Genomic DNA, 26,912 nt, shown 5'->3' with positions numbered 1-26,912 from the left:
GCCTTGCGCCACAAGGTGTTGCACGCCCTCAGGGCCAAGCAAGGACATCAGCTTGTTACGCCTGCCCTGCATGCCCTAGGATCGGTCTAAACGACTCAGTGTAGATTGACTACTAGTGCTACCAAGTGCAGCGGGGCTACCGTAGCTTAGCGCTTGAGGAAGCGTAATTCAAATCACCGACCTTTCGTTCTTTACAAGTACCGATACGAGTGTATCGGATCGCAATCTGCTACCTCCAAGAGTAGTTAGTACCTTAATAAAGGCTGATAAACGCTTCGGTTAAAACGCAAAACTGATTTTTATTTACTTTTATCTGTGGCTAAATCGCCTAATTTTAGATGTATAAATTTTCCTAAGTATATACCGTAAAATCTAAATTCATGCATAACTACTGGCTACCTAGCCACATACCGTATTCTTGTTTGGGTGCAGTCATGCACATCTCGTGTGACACACACCTCTGTTACGGGTACGTGTAACCCCGTTACATAACTACTGGATACCTAGCCACATACCGTATTCTTGTTTGAGTGCATTCACACCATGCCCATCTCGTGTGACACACACCCCTGTTAGCAGGGTACGTGTAATTTCGTTACAGAGCAACAGTAAAATGTTTATCATTTGCAGAATGGTCACTTCATCTTTGATTTCAAATGGGTAAACATAGGCAAAAAATAAATATACGACATCGTCGCCTTTGCCACCGGTAGTGGCTAGTGCTGCTGGCGTGCAACCTCGCATGGCTTGCTTGATATACTTATCAGTCTGATTGAAGTGGGAGTTGGCTTCTTCAGCGGTTTACTCCGCGATTGCTCGAGTGCGTGCAATCCTTTTTCTCTCTCTCTCAATAAACATTCAATTTACGAAACCACTTGAAGTGCTTACGATGTCTCAGAAGTTGAGAATGTGCGTTTTCGGCGTGTTGGGTTGGACTGGTGTTGGAGCCACTTCATTGAGACGTAGCACCAAGCGGGAATTTACTTTTACCATCAGATTCAGAATTTCTTTGCGTCAGTCTACCTTCACAGCAATGTTTCAAATGTACCGCGCAATTTCTCAATCGACAAAAACTGACCGATAAGCTTCACTATACGCTCATTGTGTATTGTTCTGCAGCTCAATCTTGCTAGAAAATTTATCAGGTTACTACCCCACTCAGAGAAGCTTGCCTTCGTCAAGACAAGGACAGGTTCAGCGAGTCAAAAGTGGAGAGTTGTGATGCAAGGAGGTTGTCGTGTGCCGCGCTTCGAGATGTCTCTTTCTTTACAGGTCCGCATTAATGTACGCACACAGGATTGGTTTGTGCACTCCACCTAGGACGGAACCGAGTTGCTCTCGAATAACCAATACATTTTGCTTTGATTCAAGAGTGACATATATTTTAAAACTGGGATAAATCTAAGATACATATATATATACTCCGGAGTATTATATTATCCACAGTAACCAGACGTAATACACAGTGTAACGCTAGCAGTCATTAACGAAGTCCCATTACCGTCATCTGTACCGAATACTAATCAAGATTACTTTATCAGGGCATTTTACGTTGGTAACTTCTGAGCGTCTCATAAAACGAGCGTCACGTGTACGTAAATCACCACACAGCTATAGCATGTGTATCAACACTAACGGCACACCCAGTGCATTACTAATGGTTCGTTGTACACCTACAGCATCATTAATGGAAAATACACCTAATTCAAGTTTGTGTAGGCGATACAGAAATCGACGAGCGCCTTGATGATGATTTACACTCTTGAAATTAAGGCCTGTTCGCTGTCACCAGCGCTGTCAACGGCAGGCTATACCACTCAAGTTATTTCTGTGCCAGTCTTCACACCTTTAAATTTTATGTATCAATATGCGCTTTTGGAAAAGTTTCCCAATATATGCTGTACAAATGAAAAGGAAGGTTGCGAGATTGGTCGTTTACAATTACTTCGCTTGACTCTGGTGCAAAAACCATTGAATTAAGATCCACTTTATTTAGCTGATGCCAATGGATTCTTCCACGGCAAGAAACCGGCTCTACATTGACGGTCTGCATTATAGAATCAGGTTATTAACGAGTAATGGTTCCGTGCTGCTACAAGTCTTTTTCATGGATTCTTCCCGCCATGTGCAGCATATAAATTATATTATTTGGGCATAGTGCAAGAGCATACTATGCATACATGATCCTGTAACGACATTTGCAGCCATCGTAAACAGCTGGTTCATAATTTTAGTAAAAATTTTATGCGACGGTGATGTCGATCATTTTATTTTTAAAGCTCGAACACGCGAATCCAATCTAGTTCTTGGATCATGAAAACCCTTTCGGCGCACGTCACTGGCTTCTATCGCTCATCCTTTCATGCATACACGACGGAAGTGATGGTGGACGGTCATCGCTGGCGTCTTGGACTTCGCTACAGCAAGTTTCACGAGTTTTATAGTCAGCTCGAGGCCATAGCGTCTGATTTTGATGTCGAGTTCCCGCCTAAGGGCACACTCTTCTTCACTCCAAAGCCTGAGGAGCGTCAAGAACAACTTGAAGTGTTTTTGCAGAAAGTTCTTGCGTACTACGCTGCTAAAGATTATCCCACCGAAATTGAGACTTTGCTTTGTGACCTTCTTAAAGTACCACGCCACCTTAAATCTCCCGAGCGTGACGACGATGATATTTCCACGAGCACCGAGAGTGGTCTCGACGAGCCGATCAACGATACTTCGTCTAACTCTGACAACACTGGTCGTGTTCAGAAAGATGTCGATGAGGAAAAGCTGGTGATTACAGAACAAGTTGATGATGTGATGACGCTCAAATTTCCAAATAAGGACGAAAAGTTGTCTGTTGCTGCTCCAGATTTGGTGCAGCCAGCTAATCTAGTCATTCAGGAACCATCGGAGAAGACAATTGCTGATGACGGAAAGGAGATTGAGGTAAGAATGTCTTCTGTATCGGAGAAAGCTGTGACAGTAGAGGAGACAATCATCGGCTTCCAAGCAGAGGTAGCGGTGGAGGTTCCTGCTGTCAAAGAGGTAGCTAAAAAACCTGAAGAGACAATTGCCGATAACGACGCAATCCCGGAAGACGAGGCGCCTGCCGTGACAGTGGAAGGTGTATTAAATGACGCTGCAATTGCCGACTTCAAAGCAGTGATAGAAGCAGAGGTGCCTGCATTATCGGAGACAGATGTGACAGTCGAGGAGACAATTACTGACTACGAAGCGGAGACAGAAGTGGTCGTTTGTGTTGGAAAAGTCGAAGAGACAATTTCCGTTTACGAAGCAGAGACAGATACGGAGGAGCCTGCTACCGCAGAGGAAATCGGAATATCAGAGGGTGCAATTGCCGATCTGGAAGCAGAGACAGAAACTGAGGTGTTTACTGCCACCGTGGAAACTGTAATCTCAGACAGTGCAATTGATGATTTCGAAGCAGAGACAGAAGCGGAGGTACCTACTTCCTTAGAGGAAATCGGAATATCAGAGAGTGCAATTACCGAAATCGAAGCAGAAATTGAAGCGGATATGCCTGCTGCCTTAGACGAAGCTGATATCTTAAAGAAGACGGCGGAGGACGAGAGAGACGAAAGGGTAGTTGCCGTTGATGAGACAAAGCAAGCCAACACGGAATGTGTTGCCGTACGATCTTGTCCAAAGGAGCTTGCGAATGAGATCGTTGTCGAGAAATTCGTTACGGTTGGTGATGCTCTTGACGAGCAAGTAAAGGCCACTGGACACAATGAATCAGAGCAACAACTTCCTAATGAGTTCGCTGCGATGATTTTACAAGCGCCGCAGGATGTCGGGAAGCCAACAGCCAGCGACATCACTACAATTCATGATAAAGTGGAGCACAAGAAGCTTGCCACGTCTTTCCGGATCGCCGCGTATCTTCCGAAGCCTATTACCGAATTCATTCGAAGCCGCTGCATGAAGGCGACAAATCTGGCGATATTGTGTATCGCATTGTTGCTGCCTGTCGTGCTCACCCGCAGATAAGTTGGTCATATCGGGTCATTAAGCCCAGATTAAGTTTAATTGATTTCAACAATATTTTCAGCTCACCGTAACCTTTAAAAAAAGGCTTACTTTACAATATATTTGTGCACTTCACTACTCATTTTGCGTCAATCTGGTATGCGAGACCGCCACGTGTAATGATTGCAACTGCGACAAAATGATAGGACACCTCCTAACTTAACTGATTCAGATAATTGTGCAGCTTTAATTTGGACACCAGTGTATTGTACTTAGTAACGTTTATGAGAGTGTCTAGGGTAATCCTGAGGCTCGGAGAAGCGGACAATGACGTAGACGATACGTTCCGTCCACGATTAGGCTTGACATGTATGATGGTAGAACGCCTGATGCGGTAGTTGAAGATTTGGATGCAATCCGAGATGCGGTGAAGGACAAATACAAATACAGTCAGTCGCAAAGTTTGCTGCATTCGAACATTAAATTCTTAAGAGTGTCGCAGAAGCGGAAGCAGGTGTTGAGGAAAGATTCGCACGTTGGATTGTTGACTGGTTCGAAGAAGGTTTCGCAAGTGCTCAGCACGCAATTAAGAACTTTTGCTATTTGGTCCTCTCCAAAGTACGAGAGAAGGTAGTATTTTTGTGATTATGGATGAAGACTAATGTAACTATAGTCTCGATTAAGACTTGAGATTGACTAAAAAATCAAAAGACCATAAGAGTGCGCTTTTTTGCAATGTTTTCCGGAGACTCCTCCACAACATTCAAACGATCCGTGGTGACTTTATTGCGGCAAATCTTTTCGTGGGAGGTCTTGATCGTTATAAAGTTGAGACCGAAACGAAATCCCATTTGATAAGAATTGCGACTCGAGAATCTTCAGCGCGGGGTATACAAGAATCCATAATGTGAGCGCTGACGGAGACTTCGGACGCTAAAGCAAATTCCAATTGATTATCAGTCACATCGTATACTTCAATGCCGAGAAGAGATGAGGCCGAAACAAGATCAAACGTCTTCTCGATTACTGGGCTTCCATTGCAAATATGAACGATCTGGTATTAGCGACCTCAGAGTCGCAAAGTCTACCTCAACATTGAGACTAACGACTTTGACAATTAATACCGTTTGCTTCAACGCCAATACACGAGTATGTTGCCTAACGATGTTGTCGTAGCACGTTTTCGCTAGACTTACAGTAGTAGCATTGACCCTAAATATATGTACTTTTGAAATAGTAGAGTAAACTAGCAGACTGAGTCACCTTAGGTTCCGCAACTGGTAATTTCTCGCGAGCCCATCACTGCTCATTTGTTAACGCAGACTCATTGACTCAAACCGTTCTTTGTGCAAAGTACACAGCAATTTCGTTGCTGGCTCGAACGAAGGGCCTATATATACGTTTGCTTTTGAGCTTACCTACAATTGCAAACAGCATCTTTTTAACAAGTTATAAGATCAAACCTTTATTGCGACTGAGCATGTCACGAACAACGAGGCTACCTTAAATAAGTAAAGCGAGTGACATGGTGTTCATAAGGAACGCTCCCGAAAGAATCTATCACCAGCAAGGAAATGGGAATGGTCGATGTGAACCGTGAGAGGTCTCTCCACATACCACTCAAACAACTTGATCAAGGTATAATTTTATTGATGGGACTGTCAGAGGAGGAACCGAAGACGTACACGAAGGACATCCGCGACACGGAGGTTGAAAAATGGAATTTGGTAATGCGTAAAGAAGTCTTGACGCTTAAGTACAACACCGTTTGAAATATAATCAAGCAAATACATAGGATGATTTTTTATAGAAGGGAGAAGAGAGTGCGGGTGGGTGCGCTCAGACTGAGCTTATTTTTGGCGCACATCATGCGTTTTCCTGGGCTGCCGCTATGAACATGCCGACATTTTAGACAATCCTAGTACTTGAAGCAACGCGGGTGGTGACAGCAAAGCTCGGTGAATATTTTGAATGTGTAAATCAAGGTAAACATGATGGGAAATTTTTGAAATTATGCTGCAATTTGCTAGTGCTATGAAAATCAAAGACGATCAACTCACGACGCATGATGCGACCAATGCAAAGTCGTACTTGAAGCAAAGAAGGGCTAGATTCCGTAATTAAAGCTTGACGACGGTAATTTAACAGTTGTCGTTGTGTACGTTGAGAATCTCTCTTGTCACAGCAAAAGATGGTGCGGTGGTTGAATGTTTTTATAATGAAATGTCTTTGATCAAAAATCTCAGAGAAAGCCTGAAGTATCTCGGTGTAAGAATAACAACAGTCTACGCACACGCATAAGATCTCGATTGGAATGATGCTATTGGTGCGCGTATATCCGAGTACGGTATGGCATCGACAGACCGAACGCGCGCGCCTAGTGGTAACGACGCCTACGACGAGGTCACAAAAATAGACCCCAAAAGAAAACATGGACTCATATTGCCGACTATTCTTTTGTTCCGTTCGCTCGCTGATAGTCTGCAATGAATCTAAATTTACTCGCGTCAAGACATCGCTATTCGATTCGCAAAGAAACGCGACAGACACATGCGCTATGTATACGATACTGAAAGCTGGCAAGCGATATACCACTATCTTAAAGATGGCAAAGTTATGCGGCTTCAAGTGCGCGGTAGCACCGAGCGCAATGTGCCAATGACGCTCGAGTCTTATGAGGATGCTGGCTTTGCCACTTAGAAGGGAGGCGGAAAGCTACCAGCTGGTGCTGTAATGGGGTGAGTACTGTACTGTTCTAATGCAATTAGACAAATAAACTTAATGCACATCGCACTTTTATATATTTGTGAATGTTTACAAGTGCCGAAGTACTGGTGTTTAAGGGGCTCCTTAAAGGAGAGGTGCACGTATACTGGGGCTGCTAATCGCTCGTCAAGATATAAAAGTTGTTTTATTACGAGATGCGGTAAAACATACGCATTAAGCATCATTTAACATTAAAATGGAAAAGCAGAGCACGTTGACAGTCTTAGTCACCTAGGAGGCTCTCAGTTCTGCTCCCGGGTGGAGCGACCCAACTCTGTGTGTTTGTTACTGCAGTACTTTGTGCCAAAGAGTTTCTCAACCATTGGATACGGCAACGTGCCGTAGTGCTGCTAAATTGAATATCCGTGGGCTGGTCGGCCAATAACGTGTCTTTCAATTATAAATCCCGCGTTTGTCGCCGCATCTGATACAGTACACAAGCTTCCCGGTATCTAGTATATGCTAAGATGGTTGAACTAACGCCAGCTCTACCTGTGCAAATGCAACTGGATAACTCGGATAAAAACTTTAATACTAAACGGAGACTGTATTATCGAAAGCCATATACATTGATGTCTGAATGCACTTGTCGCCAATACTGAATACAAATCAAGCTCGCGAGCTGTAAAACACAGTATTTTAGGCATTGTGGTGTGATTGCGTTTAGAGACGGAGATGTTTTGCAAGTTAATACGTAACTACAGGCGTAGAAGAACTATGTGGCTGTCGAAGTTGTTGGTCGCGCATTATGAGGTGTTCACTTGCGTCGTCGTTAATATCGAGTCTTATGTCGAAATCAGATGGTAAAGTAACAAAGGAAAGGATTAAAGAAAGCACTTAGCCAAATTTTAATCTGTCATTGAGCAGGCGTCAGCCCTTGATAGTAAATATATCTAAACCTTTTTTACAGAGTATCAACCCTTTTGGAGCGTTTTACATTGCTGAATTTGATGTAAGTGGCTAATCTTTTCTGCTAAATGATGCAAAACAATTTGCCACTAAGATTTTGACATAATAGGCTTTGCTCTAACATCAAGAACATATTTAATTTGTTGTCCAAAGCAACATGAGACTAGCATTTATAACAAATGAATGAAGATCGTCTTGATTTGATACCAATATTCTCTCGCATCTCAACTAGGATGAAGTCGCTATAAAACTTTGTAATAAACTCATTAATATGCAACAGTCACTTTTCACTAGAACAAACGAAGTCTCATACTTAAAGCTCTCATTCCGCATGAGGCGTACGTGAGAGTCCATTCTCTGCGCTTCAGCGCAGCAAAACACTATACGTTTGATGTCGCAAGCATGAAAGCTGTAAAAAAGTCTACCTAATTCCTTTACCCTCGTATGCCCAGAACAAAATGTGAAATTTCAATGTACTTCTCCTCGGTAACTCTGGGCTTTGCTTCAAGCCGGGGGGGGGGGCAAGCTAATAGTGTAATGTGAACGTAAAGACAAACCTTGTCAGATCCCATTCTGAATTTTGGAAATTCAGCTAAGGTCCGGATCATTTTGCCTTTCTACAAGGCCGCACAAATCAAATGCTCACAGACACCTCAGCTGCCGCTAATTTTTCTCTTCTCTCCTCTTTCACGTTGCATATACTAGTACCTGCTTTTACTGGTAATTTTCACATCAAGAATATTCCCCTTCAACTTGTTCTGTCAAATCATCTTGCATAACGAGTGACCGAGAAAGTTACGACGCGGCATCGGATTTGCTCTCTAATGAGAACAATCACAGTGTCTCTCCTAGTCTCGATTATCACTTGCACCCTCACCTAGAGCTATACGGCCAAGCCGTACCTCATATACAAATTACCCCGAGGATAACACTTTTCTCTGCCTTCTACGTTACCTTGCACAAGCTGCATGCTTCGTATCGTTCCATCGAAAACACCTGCCGTTGGGCATACTACCAGGCTCAATGTGGTACAAATGAGCTTGATATAGCTCTCCGAGCTCAGGTATCGGAAGGCACCGGTGAGGCCCTTATAAATCTTGCTCAAAAAGTGTTTTGAGGGACCTTCCTTACTTCATAGTACCGCTACGTGGCTAAATCTGTATAGCAAGTGGTACATCTACATACGCTCTATGAAGACTGTGATTTGATAAAACTGATACGATAGATGCAACCTCTGGGTGAAAACTGAATGCTGACACATGTTTTACAGCTTGGTAGTAGCAGAGGTTTGACTGACGTATTTTGATGCTGAATATTGTGTAGTGCAAAGTGCGCCGTTTGTGTTAAGGTGAGCGCTCACAAATCCAGTTCTTCTTGTTGACAGCCCAGTTCATGTTCACATTTTGCTGGCACAACTAATGACAAGGTCTTGACAGTGAAGTTTAATCGGATCAACTCATTAGCGCAACGCTCGTTGGCTGTGAGACATTGCCGTTTTAAGAAGAGGTAAAATCAACGCATAAACGGCAACGGAGCCAAGGCAATCTTACTAAAGTTAAGAATAGCTTATTATGAGACCTCGAAGATTGATTCATCTTTCCACTCTACCAGACACTAATTTCGTCCCTAACGAGTCCCATCACAATTCTTTCTACAAGACAATGCCTTTCTCTTGCTGGCCAAGCTTAATCTTCCTACGACGTATGTCTCATCGTCATTGGAATCTTTTAACTCACCCAATATCAATTCGAAATTCGTCTACCATGCGTTTCTAAATCCTGCTCCTCGCCGTAGCATCGGGCAACCGGGGCAAGAAGCTCTGTTTTGCCAAGCTGTAATCACTGAATTCGCTCCGAAATGTGGCCTGACTTATACCAGCTAGTTATTTGAACTAGATCCAAAGCATCTTTCTATGATGGTCTAAAGGGAGTATGTCCGATCTTGTGCCAAACGCGTTGAGCAAAATTTGCCAATTGAACTTTTTTACGCGGAAATCGATCCGAAAAATGACCACAGGCAAGCTTGGTGGCAAAACAATGTCATCATATGGCTTGGCTGAATCCTCAACTTTAATTGTTTCGTTTACAGCAGCAAGATTAGCCTTATTTCCCAAGCGGCCCACAACCGGTTTAATCGAGATAAGTTCTTGGGCGGTATATTGACAGCTTGATGCATAATTCCGCTCTTGGGATGCCCATTGTGCGGTGCTATGTATCTAGGAGATTTAAGCTGTCATAATGAGCACCCTGAAGCTAGAAAATATGATGTAAACGCACTTAGCGTTAATGCGGTATAACAAAGCATCATTCGAGCTCAAAACACCTTGCCCCAAACTTCAACATGTTATATCGCAATTGTACGCCGAACGTACCGTCAATGCGCGAATGCATCATCACAATATGTGATGGCTCATCGTCTTGTCTACGCAAAAGCAAATCGGCCATCCCAACAAGCCAGACCGGCGTATATTCGATCAGATAATTGTACTCGGTTGACAATGTTAATCATCTCTATATTCCCTGCGAAAGATGCGGGTGCAATGTTACAATGCTTAACCACTCATCATTCGCATAGATCTCAACAAGCTTCGAGCCATGTGAAGTTTCCCGAACTTGGCAAGAGCAGACTAAATCGCGACTAGATCCTTGTTGAAAACGAAATAGTTTGTCTTACGATGATATACTTCAAACAAATGCCGAAGGAAAATAGACTGCAGTCTGTGACAAAGATCGAATAATCACAGATAATGTTGAATAAATTATCTAAATTCAAAATATCGGGGACCCATGAGACTGTCTTTTACAGCCTAGACGATTACCTTTGTGTCGTACACTAACATCATTTGACATCGTCATGTTGGCATACCTGTTGAAGTAGTTGACCAAGCCAGACCATTTTTGAGATTATGGTACTGACCAATCCATAATGTCCTCAGTCTTCACGGGGGCTTTCAACATATCATATTTACCAATGTAGCAATTCAAAAGGGGACTTCATCATCGGTTTACTCATACTTGCCTTAATAACAAGACATCATTATAAGCGCATTTTCTCGAACATTTCTCTCCAAAGTTTGATTTTTATGTCCATACTGCCCCCATTCGCGGCACAATTATGGAAGACCATTTTGTGGATGTACATACGCATGATAGGCGTAGAGGTAGGCATTTAGATGTCTGTCAGTACATTGGATATATACTCCAGAGAGAGTAACACCGCTTAATACCATGATAAGTTGATAATGTGCCCACAAGCCCCAATAAGGTGAAAGCAACCCGCACTGCTCTATTAGTAAAATCCGTTGACGTGGTATGAAATATATTGCTCCGCAAGCCAGAACATTTTCTGATTCACTCCCCGGATCGAGGGTAGTATTCTTGGCGGGTCTCTTCTAGTGTCCCATAAAAAGACGAAGATCGTAAGACTCGTGACGACAGCCGTTCGCTTCTCGCACTTGGTCCCTTGCGAGAGACTTCAGCATCGATTTACTTCATGACGGATGATGAGCTCAGCACTAGCCATATCAGCTCGCTGATCTCAGCGACTTACAATTATTTGCATACGACTCTAGGCAATGCTCAATCAAAGCTTCGATCTGGCGTCGTATGAAGAATTTTGCTTTCCCTAAAGCCACTCTTAATCACTAAAATCGAGACATTTTGTGTCAAAACCTCGTGAAGCGTAACTGCTCATCACAATGGACGTGTTTCACATTTTTGCGTTCTTAGCGGTACCTCCACTTCGTGGAAGAGGGAAGCCGTCCTTGCAACAAATAGTTCTCTGCCTCACAAATTTTTTTAAAGACCATAATTTATAGTCGTTCTTTTGAAGTTCCACCAGAAGAAATTTCTGGGGAAATCTGCTCTTAGCTGAAAATTTCTATCTAGATAGACCTTGAATTTTGGAAATCGCTACAAACGATCGCTAATTCCATTCTTGCCTGGATCGAGAAATATGTAGCAACTGCTTCTGCGCGAGCTAGCTCAATGCCTTACACATTATCGTTGCAATTTTCTTTTTACATCTAATGTCCTGTCACCGAAGCTATCACCTCGTGATGTTCGCGCTTAACTGGCATCTGCTTTCTACTAGAGGTGAGGTGACTATTCAACAGACTCTATCGAGAAAGGCATGCATGGTGCCGATTGTTTCGACCTCAATCAATCAGTGGCATATATCCTTCCGTATGCCATACCCAGGATTGGATTGTATGTTTAATCCGCGTTAAATGGCAAATAACCTTTTACGCTGTCTAGGTTTTCAGATTTCATGAATAGGTCCACAGAAAGTATTTACGTTGAGAATCCCCGTTACAGCACACAAGGATAGTGTATCAGAACTCGGCATTTTAAATGCATTCGAATAATTTCCACAATGGTCGACCATCGTGTTTGGTACATAATGTATAGTTGAAGCATGCAGGATAACTTATGATTGTTAATAGAACAGGTCGGAATGATAGCATTGACCAGTCTGACAGGGCACCACTTCTCTCAGAAAGAACTGCTGCATGGATGCGTATACATATTGACTACAACTCGAGCGAGGTACAATAGACGCACCGCTTTCCTGGTGGGTATCCTGTACCTTTTAAGACTACACGTTTCTTCTTAATTAGTCTGCTAGCGAACCGTGTTCAGGAGGTTATCGATAGAGAAAGGGGATCCAGAGCGTAGAATATTGGTTCTCCTGCACATATAACATCTTTGAAGGGGTGTCGCTTATTTAGAAGCTGAAAGGCCACCTTCTATATTGTCAGGCTGAGGCTCATCGCCTAAGGTGTATTCATTGATCTCCACCTCTCCAATTGATCATTGTGGCCAAAATAGCCCCCCGCACCCAATGTTACAATCATTGCATCATTAGGAAAGATTAAATGGACATGTCTGTTGTCGTAAACATGATCTTTAGCTATTCATTGCTGAACAGCAGTTCTCTACTCAAACTAAACTTGCATAGCGAAACATGAATATAGTGCACAATACCATTTTTACGGGAAGGGTCATCCATCATTCCGCCTGTAGAAGTTTTCAACTTCTGAACATAGTCCGCCACTACCGTATCCCCATACATGGCGAACAATAATTTCAACTGCACGAGGCTGTCTTTGTAAATCGATCAAAATGATTGAGACAAATATATATTGAAATATCTATGCTGAGAGCATCCCACGGTTTCGTTCATATGTGCTCAAACAACCTCTTAATTTGGAGATCGGAATGCATCCCGCTCTCAGACAAAATCAAGAATGAACACGATCTCTTCTATCCAAAGTTAGAGATCTTATTTGGATGCTGCGGGACGCCCAAAAAAAACGACCTCTCTCCGCATAGCTCTGTTGAAGGCATTTGTGCTTCCCCATGCACTAGGTAGAAACGCATTGGAAGTATCTCAATGGCGCTACGTTTAGCCCGCAAATTCCACTAAGCGAAGGCTGCTTGCGTAATCTCCTTGGGATCAAACAAAGACAAAAGGTTGAAGTCAAATTTTGGAGCTTGGAGAAGAGGGGGTGCATTTTTTTCAAACTCGGTCGCCAAATTTATGACAGGTGATATCATTTGCAACACGGTTGTCGCAGAGTTTAAATAGAGAAAGTTTTGACCTCAAGAGTCTACGTTGACTTAATGGATTCGCCGGCCTTCCTTACAATGGCATTTTCGTGCATCTTGACCAGAGGAAACTTTGCCTATACTTGTCCGAGCTAACCAATACGAAGAAGGTGAGCTCGTACGTCCCACCGATAATCTCAAACGACTAAAGACCTAGTTAGCCTATATATTTGATAGTGACATATATACAAAATTAGTCATGCTCAAATCAATATGCATTTAGTCTAACTATGTTTGATGAAAGTATGTAGAATCCAAGACGCGGAGCGAGCAGCATGTGTTTTCCACGAACCTCTCTTTTGCAAAGTCCCTTGTTTCTCATTACTTTTGGCACTTTAGTACATCTGAAGTTGGCAAAATTGTAACGGGTTATACGTACCCAGAGTGTGCACGTACCCTTGTGTGAAAGTGAGAGTCACACAAGCTGGTGTGATCATACATAGGTGTGTATTACACAAGTTGTCGTAATCACACAGTGGTGTGGCTACACTGTAACAAGAAGCCACTACGTAGCAGGATTGCCAGTAGTAATGCATATTGATTAGATTTCACTATTAAACTTGGTATTACTATATTAATGAAAAAAATCTTAGATTTTAGATATTGGCGGCTCTGCCGCAACTTAACGAATTAAATGCAGTTTCAACTTGAGCGAAAGAGTCTCTCTACCTTGGTTAAGGTATCAAGAACCCTTGGAGACAGCGAATTGTGATCCGCAGCAATCGTACTGATTTTTGTAAAGACCATAAGGTCGGTGATCTTAACTTGGCTTCCTCTCAGCAAAGAGCTACGACAGCCCCGCTGCAACAATTGTTTGATGTGTAGCACACCATAAATTCAATGTATTCTTCACATCCTACTGAACAAAGGTGTGTATCACACTGGTTACGCACGAATTTATATTTATCAAGACATCATGCACGTGTGATAACTCCACAAGAACACTGCGCTTACAAGATATCGCCTATCTTCGCACCTTTCAATGCCCTCAACGCCTAACTTTACGAGAATCATTCGCATCGGAACCTTATATCAAGAGGTCTTCCCATGGACCGTTTAGTTATTAAAAAGGAGCGGCTGCCGCGTTCGGTGGCCCAATAACATCCTCGATCAAAAAACTGGAGTACTTTTCTGAAAGAGTGGTTCAAACATTCTTCAGAGACGTATTCAGCAACTCTATCGTCGCCAGGAGATGTACGAGAATTCAATAGCTGATGAAGAATCGTTCCCAATGCTTCTCCTCTTTTCTGTGATAGTCGCGCACTCTGTGCCCGTTCCTAACAGCGGAAGATGTTAAACCGGCCCGCCGCAGAATTCACGATGACGTCCAATTTGTCATCAATGAGCTTAACCTGGCGTGAGGAGACTATCTTGCCAAGTTCCACGTACAATAACTGCGTCGACTTTGGCAGACTCCATCACGTTCTGATTTTACATTCCCTTTATATGAAATTCTCTTCGAGCTTTGGCGGAGGTATTATCCTCCGATGCGTACGGGTCTTCCGCCCCAACAGAGAATAAGTTGAGTATCGGAAAGATGTTCCGCAAGCGTTTTCTAACCCTCAGATTTCCGCGATCGAAGAGTACACTCCATACCTAGAGATATCAAATGACTCAGTACTCTCATGTGGGCCGTACGTTTAGTCTCTGAAAACTAACGATAGTCTTGAAGAGTGTCACACTCGATTCGCGCACTGAATAAAAAAAGACATTTTCTTGAAGCCACACCGCATAACAAGGCGGACCGTGCGCGAATAAATTTCTGTCCACCCGTCGAAGAATGAGATCTAGGAGCTTAACCCAATCACTAAGAACGTTCATTGCTGCGATGGCGGCTGGCCCTTTTTAAAGGAAGAAGTTGTCATAGTCTTCATAGAGCATCTTTGAGTAGGTCGCACCAATAATATCGGCGTCCACCCAATCTCATTCAAGGATGCGATAGATATCACTTTAAAAGCCAAGTAAAATAACCTTACGACGACGGCCGCTTGGGGGTCGGAAGATGAAAAGTCTGCGAGGCGATGGACTTCAGCTATTCGAAGAGAGAGTGATTATTTAGCTGCCAAGCACAGCCGTGCTTTTCGCAAATAATGCTTCTGTGGTAATATCAAGCATATTTGTACTCCGTGCCCCTTACTTTTTGGTGTGAAGAGGATCCTCGGAGCAGGGTTGTTTAACAAATCCTCACGTAGGAGATGTCAATTCCCAGTAGACGCAAGGCAATTAGTTACTTAAGACGTACGAAATTCGAAGTCTTGTAAAAGCCGAGTTCACTGGAACCCGATCTGAAAGATGTGACTATCGCTTATGTGGAGCTTATTAACCATGGTTATTGGGAGTCAGCCTCAACGTCTCGTTCTCTGCGAAGGCATCGATTGAACTGGTAGATTAGGAGCGTCGTGCCTTTACGTGCGATAGGCAATTATCAGTAAACAGTGTGTAGGGCATTGAGATGCCAAATACGAATGCTGGATAGGTGATCCTTGCGATGGGGGCACTATTTTATGTGTGAATGGTTCTTCTGCAAGTATGACGTAGCTGGAGCACCATGATACATAGATCGGCTGGAAAGTGCCACGCTCGCAGAGTCTAGTGAGAAACGGGCCCGCCTCTTTGAGAAAATAGACACCTTTTGTAGTTAGCATGAAGCTGCAATAGCTTTGATTTTAGGGCATGATGTTGGCTAAATTGATTTGCAAACGTCTGCTCAGCGAAGCTCGGTAGGGGAAGCGATAGTGAGTCGCAGGCTCAGAGACGAGATGTACCATTTGTATATCGATTTCCCAGAGTATGGCTCAAGTGAATATTTGGTTGTAGCTGTAAGCTGTGAAGATGAGTAATGTCGACTGTATGTCGCGGTATACTGTGCCCGAGCCGGTTGAAAAGGGCGACAGTAAGTCACAAGTTTAATTGCTTGGTTCTGAGATTATAAATGATGGATGTCCGGTCGCGGTACAGTATTACTGTTAAGGCAGCGCTGTTGTATACGCTCACCGTGAGGATCGTCGAAGCTCCACGGACGTGTACAGAAAAAGTGTATTCCCTTCTCGACGGTGAAGGATATAGTCGTAGCTCCAGTAGAATCTTTCATAGAACTTGAAGTGTTTTATTTAGGGAAAGATTTCAAAGAGTTGCGTAAAGAGTTACGTCTTTGAACCGGTATGGATGTTCTCAAAGGATGCGCTTATCTCATCATCAGTCATGGGTGGATCCATTGTCCAGGACAATTACGGAGCTCCTGACCAGGAGTGAGACGGCTATAAGGAGTCTTGATTTTATTCTTTCCAGAATTATCACGACATGGAGACAAGATACTCACGACATGAGTTGCCCCAGGTCCCAAAAATCATTTTTTGCGCGTAAAAACCATGCTCTTACGAAAAGATTAGTGTGAAGTCAGTGACGTTTTTCTTATTTCGTGTGATGCATAAAGCAGATTTTGTAAAATCGTGTGTGTTTTACTTGACTTGGATGTATGTGTCAAAGCGTCAAATAGGTTGACGGCAAGTGGCAAATTGCTTATTCTAACAACAAATATAATACAGTAGCCAAATCTGCGCAAATGCCGATCCCCAGAACGGACACAAAGTGTTGATTGCACCTTGTGCAGCTCTGTTGATGTAGTTGTTAAATTTTAGCTAATTGTAATGTGGAACAAAGTTGAGCAGAGAGAACTTTGAGCTTGATGTGCCGTGAGTTGCTAGTATTAATCAGGATGTTGTTTGGTGCACCAATAACATTCCATTGTCTAGTGACGGAGCTGTTCAAATTGCGTTGTGCGACACGCAGAGACCCAATTCAGCTCTACTTTTGTCCGTATTTTTGCGGAACGAATGGCTTAATGTGCATATGTATATTGGACAAATTGGGGTTGTGCTAGAGTGTATGTTCTTGAACAATTGTTTGTCAACACACATATGTGAATTCGGCTCTAACATACTTTGAGGATGCTGATTGGGAAGCGCCATCTGAGAGCAGAACTCCCATCGAATAAGGTCGCTGTTAGTTGACCAGTTCACTACTAATTTATGGCTCGGCCTCGTCAACGACTAGCACAAGTATATTTCGAATTTTGCGAAATTGGCACGTTATATCGACAACATTTCTCAAAAGAATGTCAAATGGTGCTGAAGTGGTAGAAGAGGTGGTCTTCAAGGATGTAAAAGAAAACCTCAAGTGAACATGATTCTGGCGCTTTTGAATCTGGATCAGTAATTTTATGTCGTTTGTGACGCATCAATCTTGGACGTAGGCTGCACTCCGCATCGAATACCTATGGGCATGAACTTAGTTTCAGGTTTGTATCTCACCAGCTCAAGCGACAGAAGATAAATAGCTTAAGCTCTAAGCTACTTGTGATAGCAAGTAGCTATCACGTTTACCCGTGTCGAGTTCAGCACACATCCTCTTTTTGTCGACAGAGACATTAGTTACAACCACCTTCAATTTGGTCGCTAGCGTCGTAAAAATGGCCTTATCGGGCGGATCCGACGGAAACCGTTCGACGTGGATATTTGTGGAGACGCACAGTTATATATCTGGTCTTTAGTCTATCTGTTCTGCGATCGTATACAACATATCTTGTTTCATAGTATAACTTGTGAAGCCAATGCTATAATCTAAGTTGCGTAGGAGGTTTGCGAAGGGTTGCGCGAATAAAGTGCGCAACCTGAGAATAATATTTCGCAAGTGGTCACTGTCAATTTCACGGTTTCTTAAAGCACTTCGAGTTTATTTTGCTCCTGAACTTCTATTCTCTGCCACCTAGGAACGTCAGGAACAGCTGGATGACTTTCACTGAACTCACCCAGGCATCGACTGTCAAGCGACGGATATGACAAATCGGACTGATAGCATTGTGGCAAAGTATTATGTACCGATGCTGTGGTGCAAGTCGCTTGTTTATGAGGCTTTCCTAGCTGCTGTGATGTCAGGAATGAAGCGATCCAGTCCTCACTTTCTTTTAACGTGTCTATTAGGACATGGAAAAGTCTCAATACCTAGATGCTTTGCAAATCTTGATATCAAGGAAATATCCTTTTATTAGATAAGCCTGTCATTCGAGGGTAGTGTATTGATGGCGAATGCCACTTGTTCAAAAGGCCCGTTTTGAGGGTGTCTAAAGACACTATATATACTACTTATGCTAATACACGACACGCTATATATTCTAAATTCTGAGCTGGACAACGAACAAAATTTCGAAGCATGCACCGGAGGAAAATATCGAAAGAAAAAAAAAGCCACGGTGGGTTACGTCGACATTGTGACTCTTTTCCAAAGAAAAAGGTTTTCAAGATACAAAGCAAAACACGAAAGTAGAGGAAGAGGAACCTTTGAAAATGTGCCCAACCCAGAAAAATGGCCGAGAAGGAAGCAATGTCGCGACAAATTTAAGCCACCTTGAAGTAGACGGGTGCTGAAGCCAAGGAGGTTTATTGGGTTGCCGAAATGAAACTGATACTTCTCTTCGACCACTACAGTACCAAAACCAATTTTCGATCTTTGGCTGAACATAAAAATCTTGTTACCCATTGCAGTGTCGAAGCGACGGTTTTGGCGCCAGTAAACGCAGCTGTAACATTGGACGCGTACCGAATGTAAGATTGAGCGTATGATTAGCTTGGCTAAGCAAACAACACCGCCATCGTGAAGTCATGCCTTTCAAGACTCTCTAACTACAGCTATCTACGTATGATCCAATGCAGCTCAACTCTGTGACAAAAAGCTACCAGCGGGTCAATAGTACAAGTCCAACAGAGCAAATCTATCAAATGACTTTAAGGTTCCTATACGCGTTTTCGATCAGATTATGTGGACGATAAACGATTGAGCTTATATTACCTATTTCACGAGTGCATCATAGCAACGACGGCGCAGCATATCGAGAAGTGAGCAGTGCAATGCTCTCGTGCTGCTAGCGCGCATAGTGGCATACATTGATTCGTGACTATGTCACCTGCTGTCTCAAAGCAAATTGGACGTCCACGGTACTTTACTTTTCGTTGATGCATTCTCACAAACGCCCGTCAATCTTGCGTTGCTTGACCAATGGGTCAAATCACTTCAAATGTACACTTCTCGCAGGTGATCGTCGTCAGATACGCCTACTTCGAATTCATATCGGTATCTTATCATAGGATGGGAAATTGGCGTATTCATCACTAGCGTTGCTTGCTGTGTTTGCGTGAGGAACTGAGTTTGTTTCTATCGTGCATATTCGATCCTCTGCACAAATTCGTTTCCCTATTCATACAGTTACTCTGAAAAAAACGCAGCATATTTCCCCCTTTCTCCACTTCCATTTGATAGCTCCAGTGCGAGCTCGGTCAACACCTTCACTTCGATTAATGATGGGCTTAAGTAGACACGACTTTGCTCAAGCTTCACTATTTTTAACTTTCCGAATTCTTCGCCATGTAATGTGCGTAGGACGATCAATTATAAGTGCGTAAACCTCTCCAACGTGCGCTTATAAAGCCTGTACACAAGCTTTGGTACGCATTTTGCGCGAAGATGGTCCTGACGACACAAAATTTGGCCAAACGAGGCATAAACCCGGCAAAAGTCTGCTTGACGCTTTACAACAACATGATCCGGCTACTTTTTGCGCTTTGCTGGCCGTACACATGGTCTCTAGAGCTTAACCACTACTTTTGTCGCCATTCGGCAATATTCTACGTAAAGCACACGTGGCTAGCAATTAGGCAATTATGGCGCCTAAAACGACGACAGCTAGGCCCTCACTTTCGACGCTCTCGGTGCGTGTCACAGGTTTTGAATTCATGTACGCATCATTCCATGCGTACACTACGGTTGTAACAGTACAAGGCGCCAGTTGGTCGTTAGGTATTCGCTATAGCAAGTTCCTGAGCTTTTATGAGGCGCTTAAAGCCACCGAACGGAGCTTCAAATTTGATTTTCCGCCGAGAGGTGGCATCTTTTCAAAGCCCAAGCCCGAGGATCGTCAGGTGCGACTAGATGCGTTTTTGCAGGCTGTCACCAAGTTTTACCAGGTTAAGAAGCAGCCTCCAAATGTTGCCAAATTGCTGTGTGAATTCCTGCAAGTGGATCGAAACTACACCAGAGCCAACAAGTTTCAGATTAAACGAAAGAACACGGAGACACCGGCTGCGAAGGTAGTCAGTGTGAGCAAAGCCACGCTTTCGGAAATGGCCGAGGATGGCAAGATGGCACAGGTAAATGTTGCCACCGTCGTTATCGCAGGTAAAGACAGTGCCGTAGATGCTACGAAAGGCGACAAAAACGATCTAGAGAACAAGTATGAAGAAAAGAAGTCTGAAGATAACGAGGTGAGAGGTCAGATCGTTGGAGAAAGCAAGATCGAGAATAAGAAGAAGACCGAGGAGACGAAGGATACAGAGAACAAGATCGAAAAGAAGAATGAAGAGAACAAGATCGAAAAGAAGATTGAAGTAATCAAGGCCGCTGAACAGTTGGAGAAAGAGGAAAATATTGCGAACGAGAAGAAGGCTAGTAAACAGAAAAGCGAAATGGAGAAGGAAGAGATGCCGGAAGAGGCTAAAATCACGGTAGATGAGACATTTCAAGCGGAAATTGAAGAGGTCAAACCCGAGCAAAACGTTGAGGAGTCCAAGGTAGAGGTAAAGAACACTTGGTTAGGAAAGGAGGAAGTAGCGAAGACATCCGAAAATGTGAGCAAGGCACAGGATGCACTTATGAGCAAGGAAAAGATGGATGAGGAGAAAAAGATTGAAACCGTCAAGTTCGAATTAGTGAAGGACTATGTCGAAGAAGAGACATTGACCAAGACCGAAGATGCGTTGATTGCTGGTGCGACAACAACTACGACGACCATGACAACCGCTATGGGATCAACCGTAGTGGAGACGAACGTAATCAGCCAGCCATCAGCTAATAAAACGGTGGTGGACAAAACAGTTACAATCACGACCAAGTCGGACGACGAGCATTCTTTCAAGGTAGAAATGACCGAAAATAAGGCGTCCGTAGTGACACTCATGTCAGCGCTCGAGCAAGTGGTAGATGATGAGCTCAAACAGAAGAAAAAGAAACGCAGCGGCCGCAGGAAATCCGTGTCTAGTGCTCCAGCTTCAACAGGATCAACATCAACTGATGGCTTTGAATCACCAGATGGTGTGGACCAACTGGGTTGCGTCACGGATCCCTCCCTAACGGAAGCACAGAAGAAGGCGCGTAACCAACGCCGTAAGGAGAAGCGGAAGAAGAACCAAAAACGGCTTCAATCCTCGGACCTGAAGCAGTAAAAAAAATTAGTCGCCTGCGTGTCGTTTGATCGCATAACCTTATAGTGTGTCGTGGCCGCGGTCACAAGTCGTAGGGTTCGATCATTACCAACCCCGATATGTCAAAAATTGAGCAAATGATCAGTATGTTGTCTTACGTACAAATTGTGGCAATCAATTGTTTACAGTATTGTGTAAAGACTTTTTCTTTACTTAACCCGCAACATAATAATCAATAACCATCTTGATATACGTAACTGATTGTATTTATCGAAAGATATGCTATGAAGCTTATGCACCATGTTGATGGTATGCAACGATGATAGTAACACATATAAATAGTTCCATGCTTTAATTGACAATAATCATGAGAACACCATGTTTTAGTGACGTCAAGCGAAGCAATGGTAAGTAGTACTCTGCAATTTGTTGTATAATGACAGACTTTAATCCTGTTTAGAGAATGCAGGATGGAGCATTGCAATAATTGATGCGTCGTTGTGTTAACTCCTATAGATTGATTTAAAATTTGGTAGTTTAGTTATTTCCTTCCGTTTATTGACACAATTATAATTAGCAACCGCAGAAGAAACAAATCTTGGTATAATGGAACTTGCTTACGATTCACAGAGTTGTTTCTATAAATTTACCAGTAATTACACAAGTGAAAATGTCTCAGCACCGCTTTGCCATCAATGGAAATAAACCCTCGTCTGGACAAAATGCCGGTATTTTTCATGTCATCAAGATGCAGTTTCAGTGCAAAATAGTGTCTCTACGTGTGCGTGAGCGCAGCGTCGTCAACCGCAGGCCAAACTTTTTGTGTACTGATATCTGACGGCCAACCCTGATCCAAACTCTCCATATGAAGACGGTATGCTGATGTTTTCACTATATGTAACATACCACATTACGAGTAAGAAATATTCACAGAAAAGCAAAGTCGCGTTAAGTTGGGAAACCCTTTTACAGACCCTAGAAAGGCACACTTGCTGGAGTTGATGAACAATTTCTTAAGACCCAGTCAGATGACAACATCTTCACTGTAACGGATCAACGTGCAACTCACTGGCAAGTACATTTATCCACTAGCAATCCACTTTGTGAATTCTCCTGCAAAAACAAATTGCGCGCTGATCTTTCGCAAACCTGCAAACGCATGTGTCAACGAGTTGTTGCCTCGACGCATAATTTCAGTATAGGTTACTGAAACTGCCGGCTTTCAACCAGATTAGACCGTTGTTAAAAAAGTCGTGAAAGTCAAAATGTCTCTTCGTGATGTTTTGAGATCGTAGCTACTCGACTTCTCTCAATTATCATTTGTGTTGTATATCGTTTTGGTATATTTAGACCAAAGAGATTTACATTCTGCCTGCACTATTTCTAACACAATATTTAGGCCAATGTGATACCGACTTCCAAGATCTGGCAGATCAAGGTGGCGCGTTTACGCAGGACTTATTGATGCCTAGTTGTACTGACATATCAAACGATTCTAATTAGTCGTTCTGCGTCTTCTGGAATTCGCAGCACCTTTTATTTTGGAGCTTCTAACATCAAAAGGTATGATATAAGACACTCGGAGTAAAGCTCTTTAAGCTAATGATCCGGGCCCAGTAAATTGCTCTACACTGATTAAGGAAGCCTTATCACAACTCCCTTCAAAAGAAAAAGTATTTTTCGTTTTACTAATTCTTCTATCTCTTTCACATCACCTTGGCTATCATAAAACGTGAAAATACATCGCGCTGCCTGTGTTGTGACCTTAAATCAAGACAAAGTTGCTTTAACGGGATGCGTACCGGTTATGGTGTGCGTGCTTATTACGCTATTGTCCCCCCAATAGTACCAAGGAACTGGTACTGATGAGGCCAATGGGGCGACCTTTAAATTCAATATTAAGTTGTCAATACATGCCACAAGTAATTTAAAAGAGAATACTAAATACGTAGCTTTTTTAGAAGCTCTAAGTCGTTGTGCAAGCATCGTGAATCAACACCCAGTCGTGAAACAGATGTACCCCTTTATGAGAATTGAACCCGAGATTTCCATCCAGACACGCTTAGCAGGCTCGTGCCTATAGTTGACTCTGAGGGTATAAAGCAATTTGCGGTCGATGAGCTGGAGAGGCTACTCAAGGATCTCGACATTCTTAAGATTGTGCTGGCGAAACACCTCAAGGGCCAACCAATCACGCGTGGATTGGGGCTTAAATGAAGCATTTTGCGGCCGCTACTGTTTCGTATCTAGACACTCGAAACAGGAATTCAAAAAATTCTTTCTGATACCGAAAAGTGAATTTTGTCATGCTCTAGACAAAGCAAATACTGCGTCGTTCTGGCAGTCTTCAAGATTGAGGGCCGCAAGCTGAATTGGCACGTCTGTGCAATATCTCTGCGAAGTGGACGTCCATAACATGAGAGAATATACAGGATTGATGTCCCGACTGCTCACACAGCCTAACCAACTATAAAGTGCGCTATCAAAACATTTGTATTCCGATTAACAGAGGCGAGCGTTAGAGGATATTCCCGAGAAGTGGGAACTTTTATTGGCGCAGTGGCTACAAAGCATTTTTATAAGTCACCATTTGTCACTATCTTTAAAAAGCTTCTCTTAACATGTGCGACTTGCACCAAGACTTTTCGCGTCATCCTGACCTCCTTGAGGACCCAGTAGGCGTCGCACTTAGTGTTGGTACAACTTCAATGCAGTAAGATAATAACCTCGCAATGACCGCGCCAGCGGTGATGTGCAACGGGGCTGACGTAGCTCTTTCGCAAAGAGGACGCTTGGTCATGGTCGGTGACCTTCCTATATATAGAGCCTGTACGAGTGTAGCGGGTCGCAATTCGCGTACTCCAAGAGTATAACAACCTTATAGCAAGTCTTATTACCTCTTCCGCTTAAAATGTCAACTGTATTTTTTCGGTTTTATCTGCAACAATGCCGTCTATATCTAAATCCATATGTTTTCCTCTCTATATAGTAAAGCCTAAGCAAATGTATAAGTACTGGCTGTTCCAGCCACGTACTGACTTCTTCTTTAAGTGTAGCCACACCAATGTGTGGTCACACCATCCTGTGTGACCCACACCCTTCATAAAAGGGCACGTGAAATCCTGTTATACTCCACCCAATCAAGATTGTGAACACGTACAGTTCACATTCAAATGTTGCCTCGAACGAGGCTCGTGTGTCTAATACACCACAACATCACCAGAGCCTTCGCCCCGAATTCTCTGCTCAATGAGCCCTGTTTCGAGGATATAAAAGACACTTATCCTCGCTGTTCCAAGAGCGCCCGCGGGCGGAGCCCTTCTTCGTCGGTGTAACTCCAAACAGTACGTCCGATGCTTCCAGGGAAGCGCAACCCAAGCTCTCGGTAAACGAGTACCTCACAGCGCATTGTCAGCGACAGGGTCGCACGACCAACAACGCAGACGCGATAGCGAATCCCGATCGCGCACCGAGCCCGCCACGGAAAATGGACTACCTCGTTGAGAATTTGGAGGAGGTCTACATCGCATTGTAAACTCCTTTTCCAGGATGGGAAAAATTAGAGGGCGAGGTGCCCCAGCGGGGGGACGTGATCCCTGCTCGAACCTTGCGGACACCATGTCCGTTTCCCGACCTCTCGACTCCCGGTGGAAGTGGTATCACTACCAATCGCCCCGACGGGGTATGGAAGCAGCAACTTAAGGCCGGTCCTTGACCCTTGCACGGAATACGGCTTCCGCTCGGCGGATACAGTTTCTGAATCGACTGGCGCGATCAACCGGTCGTTGGGCGTCTACGTGGTCGGGCCCCCAGCCACTACACAAGCTGAGCTTGACCAACGAAAAGCTCTCCGAGTTAGCTTTTTGGCCCCTCAAAAATCCTAATGGAAACGTACCGCGCTCGACTTCGCGCTCGAAAAGGAGGCGATCCTGTACCCTCAATGCGGACTTTTCTTGAGTTGCTCGCCCGCTGCATATGATGCCGTGCTCTTTGAACGATAGGTGCGGCGGTACCGGAAAGTTTCCTCGCTGTCTAACATACGTCGGAGCCACAAGGAGGTGAACGTGCGCCTGAAATGCCGTCTTCGATTTGAGTTTGTCAATCTCAAGGCGCAACGCCGACTTCCTTTTAATTGTTGCCCTGCGACGTATTGATTAAGCCATAACGCTCCGCGAACTCGGTGGTTTCTCACGCGGGTGAGACTACGCCCTACAGCACCTCAAGACCATAGCTCGAGCTCATCTCTTGGCCATTCTGCTTCCCAGGCTACGGGGTGTACGACAACATGCGTCATCATCCTTCTTATCATAAGCGTCTACGACGTCTGGGCAGTCTTGCCAAAGTGGCAACTCAAACTCTCACGAATTCTCGGAGTCTGGGTTCTCCGCCACTTCATAAGATACAAATTTTGATTCTCGACCCACAAGGCATGTCACATGATATTGGACGCCACTGTTCTCGTCGAGAAGAGTCGGCAGCGGACAAAGACTACTTGGTCGATCGTCGTCCGGTTACTCGCGATGCTCTTTGAGCTCTTAAGGACAAGTTCCGTCATCATCGGTGCTCCGCTGAGCATCATGCTGCGGTCGCATAGCGCCGAGCGGAATACCACGAGAGTCTGGAGCACTTTGTGCACCGACTGCTTCACGTTGAGGGCTTTCGCGCTCTGTCGAAGCGACTCCTAGCCGACGAACAGACGAAAACGGTACTTCCTGCGTCGGTGGAGCGCCTTGCGCTATTGAACGGAAATTGTTGCACTCCGTGCTCAAAACCACTCTCTGGTTCAGCTTTTGGGTGGTTGAGCGCCTATGAGTGCCACCCCGATGCCAACGCTTCGCATTCACTTGCGCCGGATCTCGGTACGACTTAAGCAAGCCCACATAAAACACCGGGTCGGTGCGCAACCTTCTTGAAAGGTTTAGCATATACGTAAGGCCCCACTTGACCACGACCTTTAAAGGTCCGATAAACCGTGGATGGAGCTTTGTCTCCGATGGGCGTATCGCACTGTATGCAGTACCGTTTCATTGTAACAGAGATTGACAAGCCTAAAAAGTAACATGACATCACCCTTTAAGGATGATACTAAATTCTTGCAGGCTAAAACCAGCAGTCTCCACCGGCTCTGATTCAGATACCCATGACACGTATTTGCTCATCCTTGCCTTCGTCATGGAGACCGCGATACACAGCTGCGCTTATTCGATTTGATCGGCTCTAGAACAAAAGACGTTAGCTCACAGCAACGCCTCAAGTTTGACTCCCGGACTTTGCAATTTAAAATTCTCATATGTAGACAAGACGTACCGTAATACACTCCAGAAGACAGCGATATTCGATCGCTATTGTCTGTCGTATCTTGATGCCGTGGCTCGCTACCGCTTCCGCATTTTGAGCTTTAGTT

At 43.9% G+C, this 26,912-nt stretch overlaps 6 protein-coding genes across 6 annotated transcripts; 5 read left to right on the top strand and 1 right to left on the bottom strand.

Annotated features, from left to right (window-relative positions):
• Positions 1–1,618: 1,618 nt before the first annotated feature.
• On the top strand, positions 1,619–1,980 carry PHALS_04371 (uncharacterized protein; the record flags this gene model as incomplete). The annotated part of the gene is made up of 2 exons (XM_024718475.1): positions 1,619–1,660; positions 1,720–1,980. The coding sequence occupies 2 exons, from the start codon at positions 1,619–1,621 to the stop codon at positions 1,978–1,980; spliced, it is 303 nt and encodes a 100-aa protein (XP_024583870.1).
• Positions 1,981–2,313: 333 nt separating this feature from the next.
• PHALS_04370 (conserved hypothetical protein) lies at positions 2,314–3,996 on the top strand (the record flags this gene model as incomplete). Its single annotated transcript, XM_024718474.1, has 1 exon — positions 2,314–3,996. One exon carries the CDS (start codon positions 2,314–2,316, stop codon positions 3,994–3,996), a length of 1,683 nt encoding a protein of 560 aa, XP_024583869.1.
• Positions 3,995–5,166, top strand: PHALS_15007 (uncharacterized protein). The gene has a single exon (XM_036407164.1). The coding sequence runs from the start codon at positions 4,343–4,345 to the stop codon at positions 4,607–4,609; it is 267 nt and encodes an 88-aa protein (XP_036263415.1). The 5' UTR covers positions 3,995–4,342; the 3' UTR covers positions 4,610–5,166.
• Positions 5,167–7,878: 2,712 nt separating this feature from the next.
• On the bottom strand, positions 7,879–8,222 carry PHALS_04369 (uncharacterized protein; the record flags this gene model as incomplete). The annotated part of the gene is made up of 2 exons (XM_024718472.1): positions 7,879–8,059; positions 8,128–8,222. 2 exons carry the CDS (start codon positions 8,220–8,222, stop codon positions 7,879–7,881), a joined length of 276 nt encoding a protein of 91 aa, XP_024583867.1.
• A 10,180-nt stretch (positions 8,223–18,402) lies between these two features.
• Positions 18,403–19,180, top strand: PHALS_04368 (uncharacterized protein; the record flags this gene model as incomplete). Its single annotated transcript, XM_024718471.1, has 4 exons — positions 18,403–18,507; positions 18,800–18,859; positions 18,968–19,044; positions 19,126–19,180. 4 exons carry the CDS (start codon positions 18,403–18,405, stop codon positions 19,178–19,180), a joined length of 297 nt encoding a protein of 98 aa, XP_024583866.1.
• A 792-nt stretch (positions 19,181–19,972) lies between these two features.
• Positions 19,973–21,529, top strand: PHALS_04367 (Phox homologous domain; the record flags this gene model as incomplete). Its single annotated transcript, XM_024718470.1, has 1 exon — positions 19,973–21,529. One exon carries the CDS (start codon positions 19,973–19,975, stop codon positions 21,527–21,529), a length of 1,557 nt encoding a protein of 518 aa, XP_024583865.1.
• Positions 21,530–26,912: the final 5,383 nt, after the last annotated feature.

The sequence above is a fragment of the Plasmopara halstedii genome, assembly GCF_900000015.1.
Source record: "Plasmopara halstedii genome assembly, contig: Scaffold_2604, whole genome shotgun sequence".
Lineage (NCBI taxonomy): Eukaryota > Oomycota > Peronosporomycetes > Peronosporales > Peronosporaceae > Plasmopara > Plasmopara halstedii.
This window is presented reverse-complemented; position numbering and strand designations above follow the sequence as displayed.

What these genes read in the sequence shown, in the direction of transcription:
- PHALS_15007 (XM_036407164.1), top strand. Translation starts at nt 4,343, where the DNA reads ATGTATGATGGTAGAACGCCTGATGCGGTAGTTGAAGATTTGGATGCA.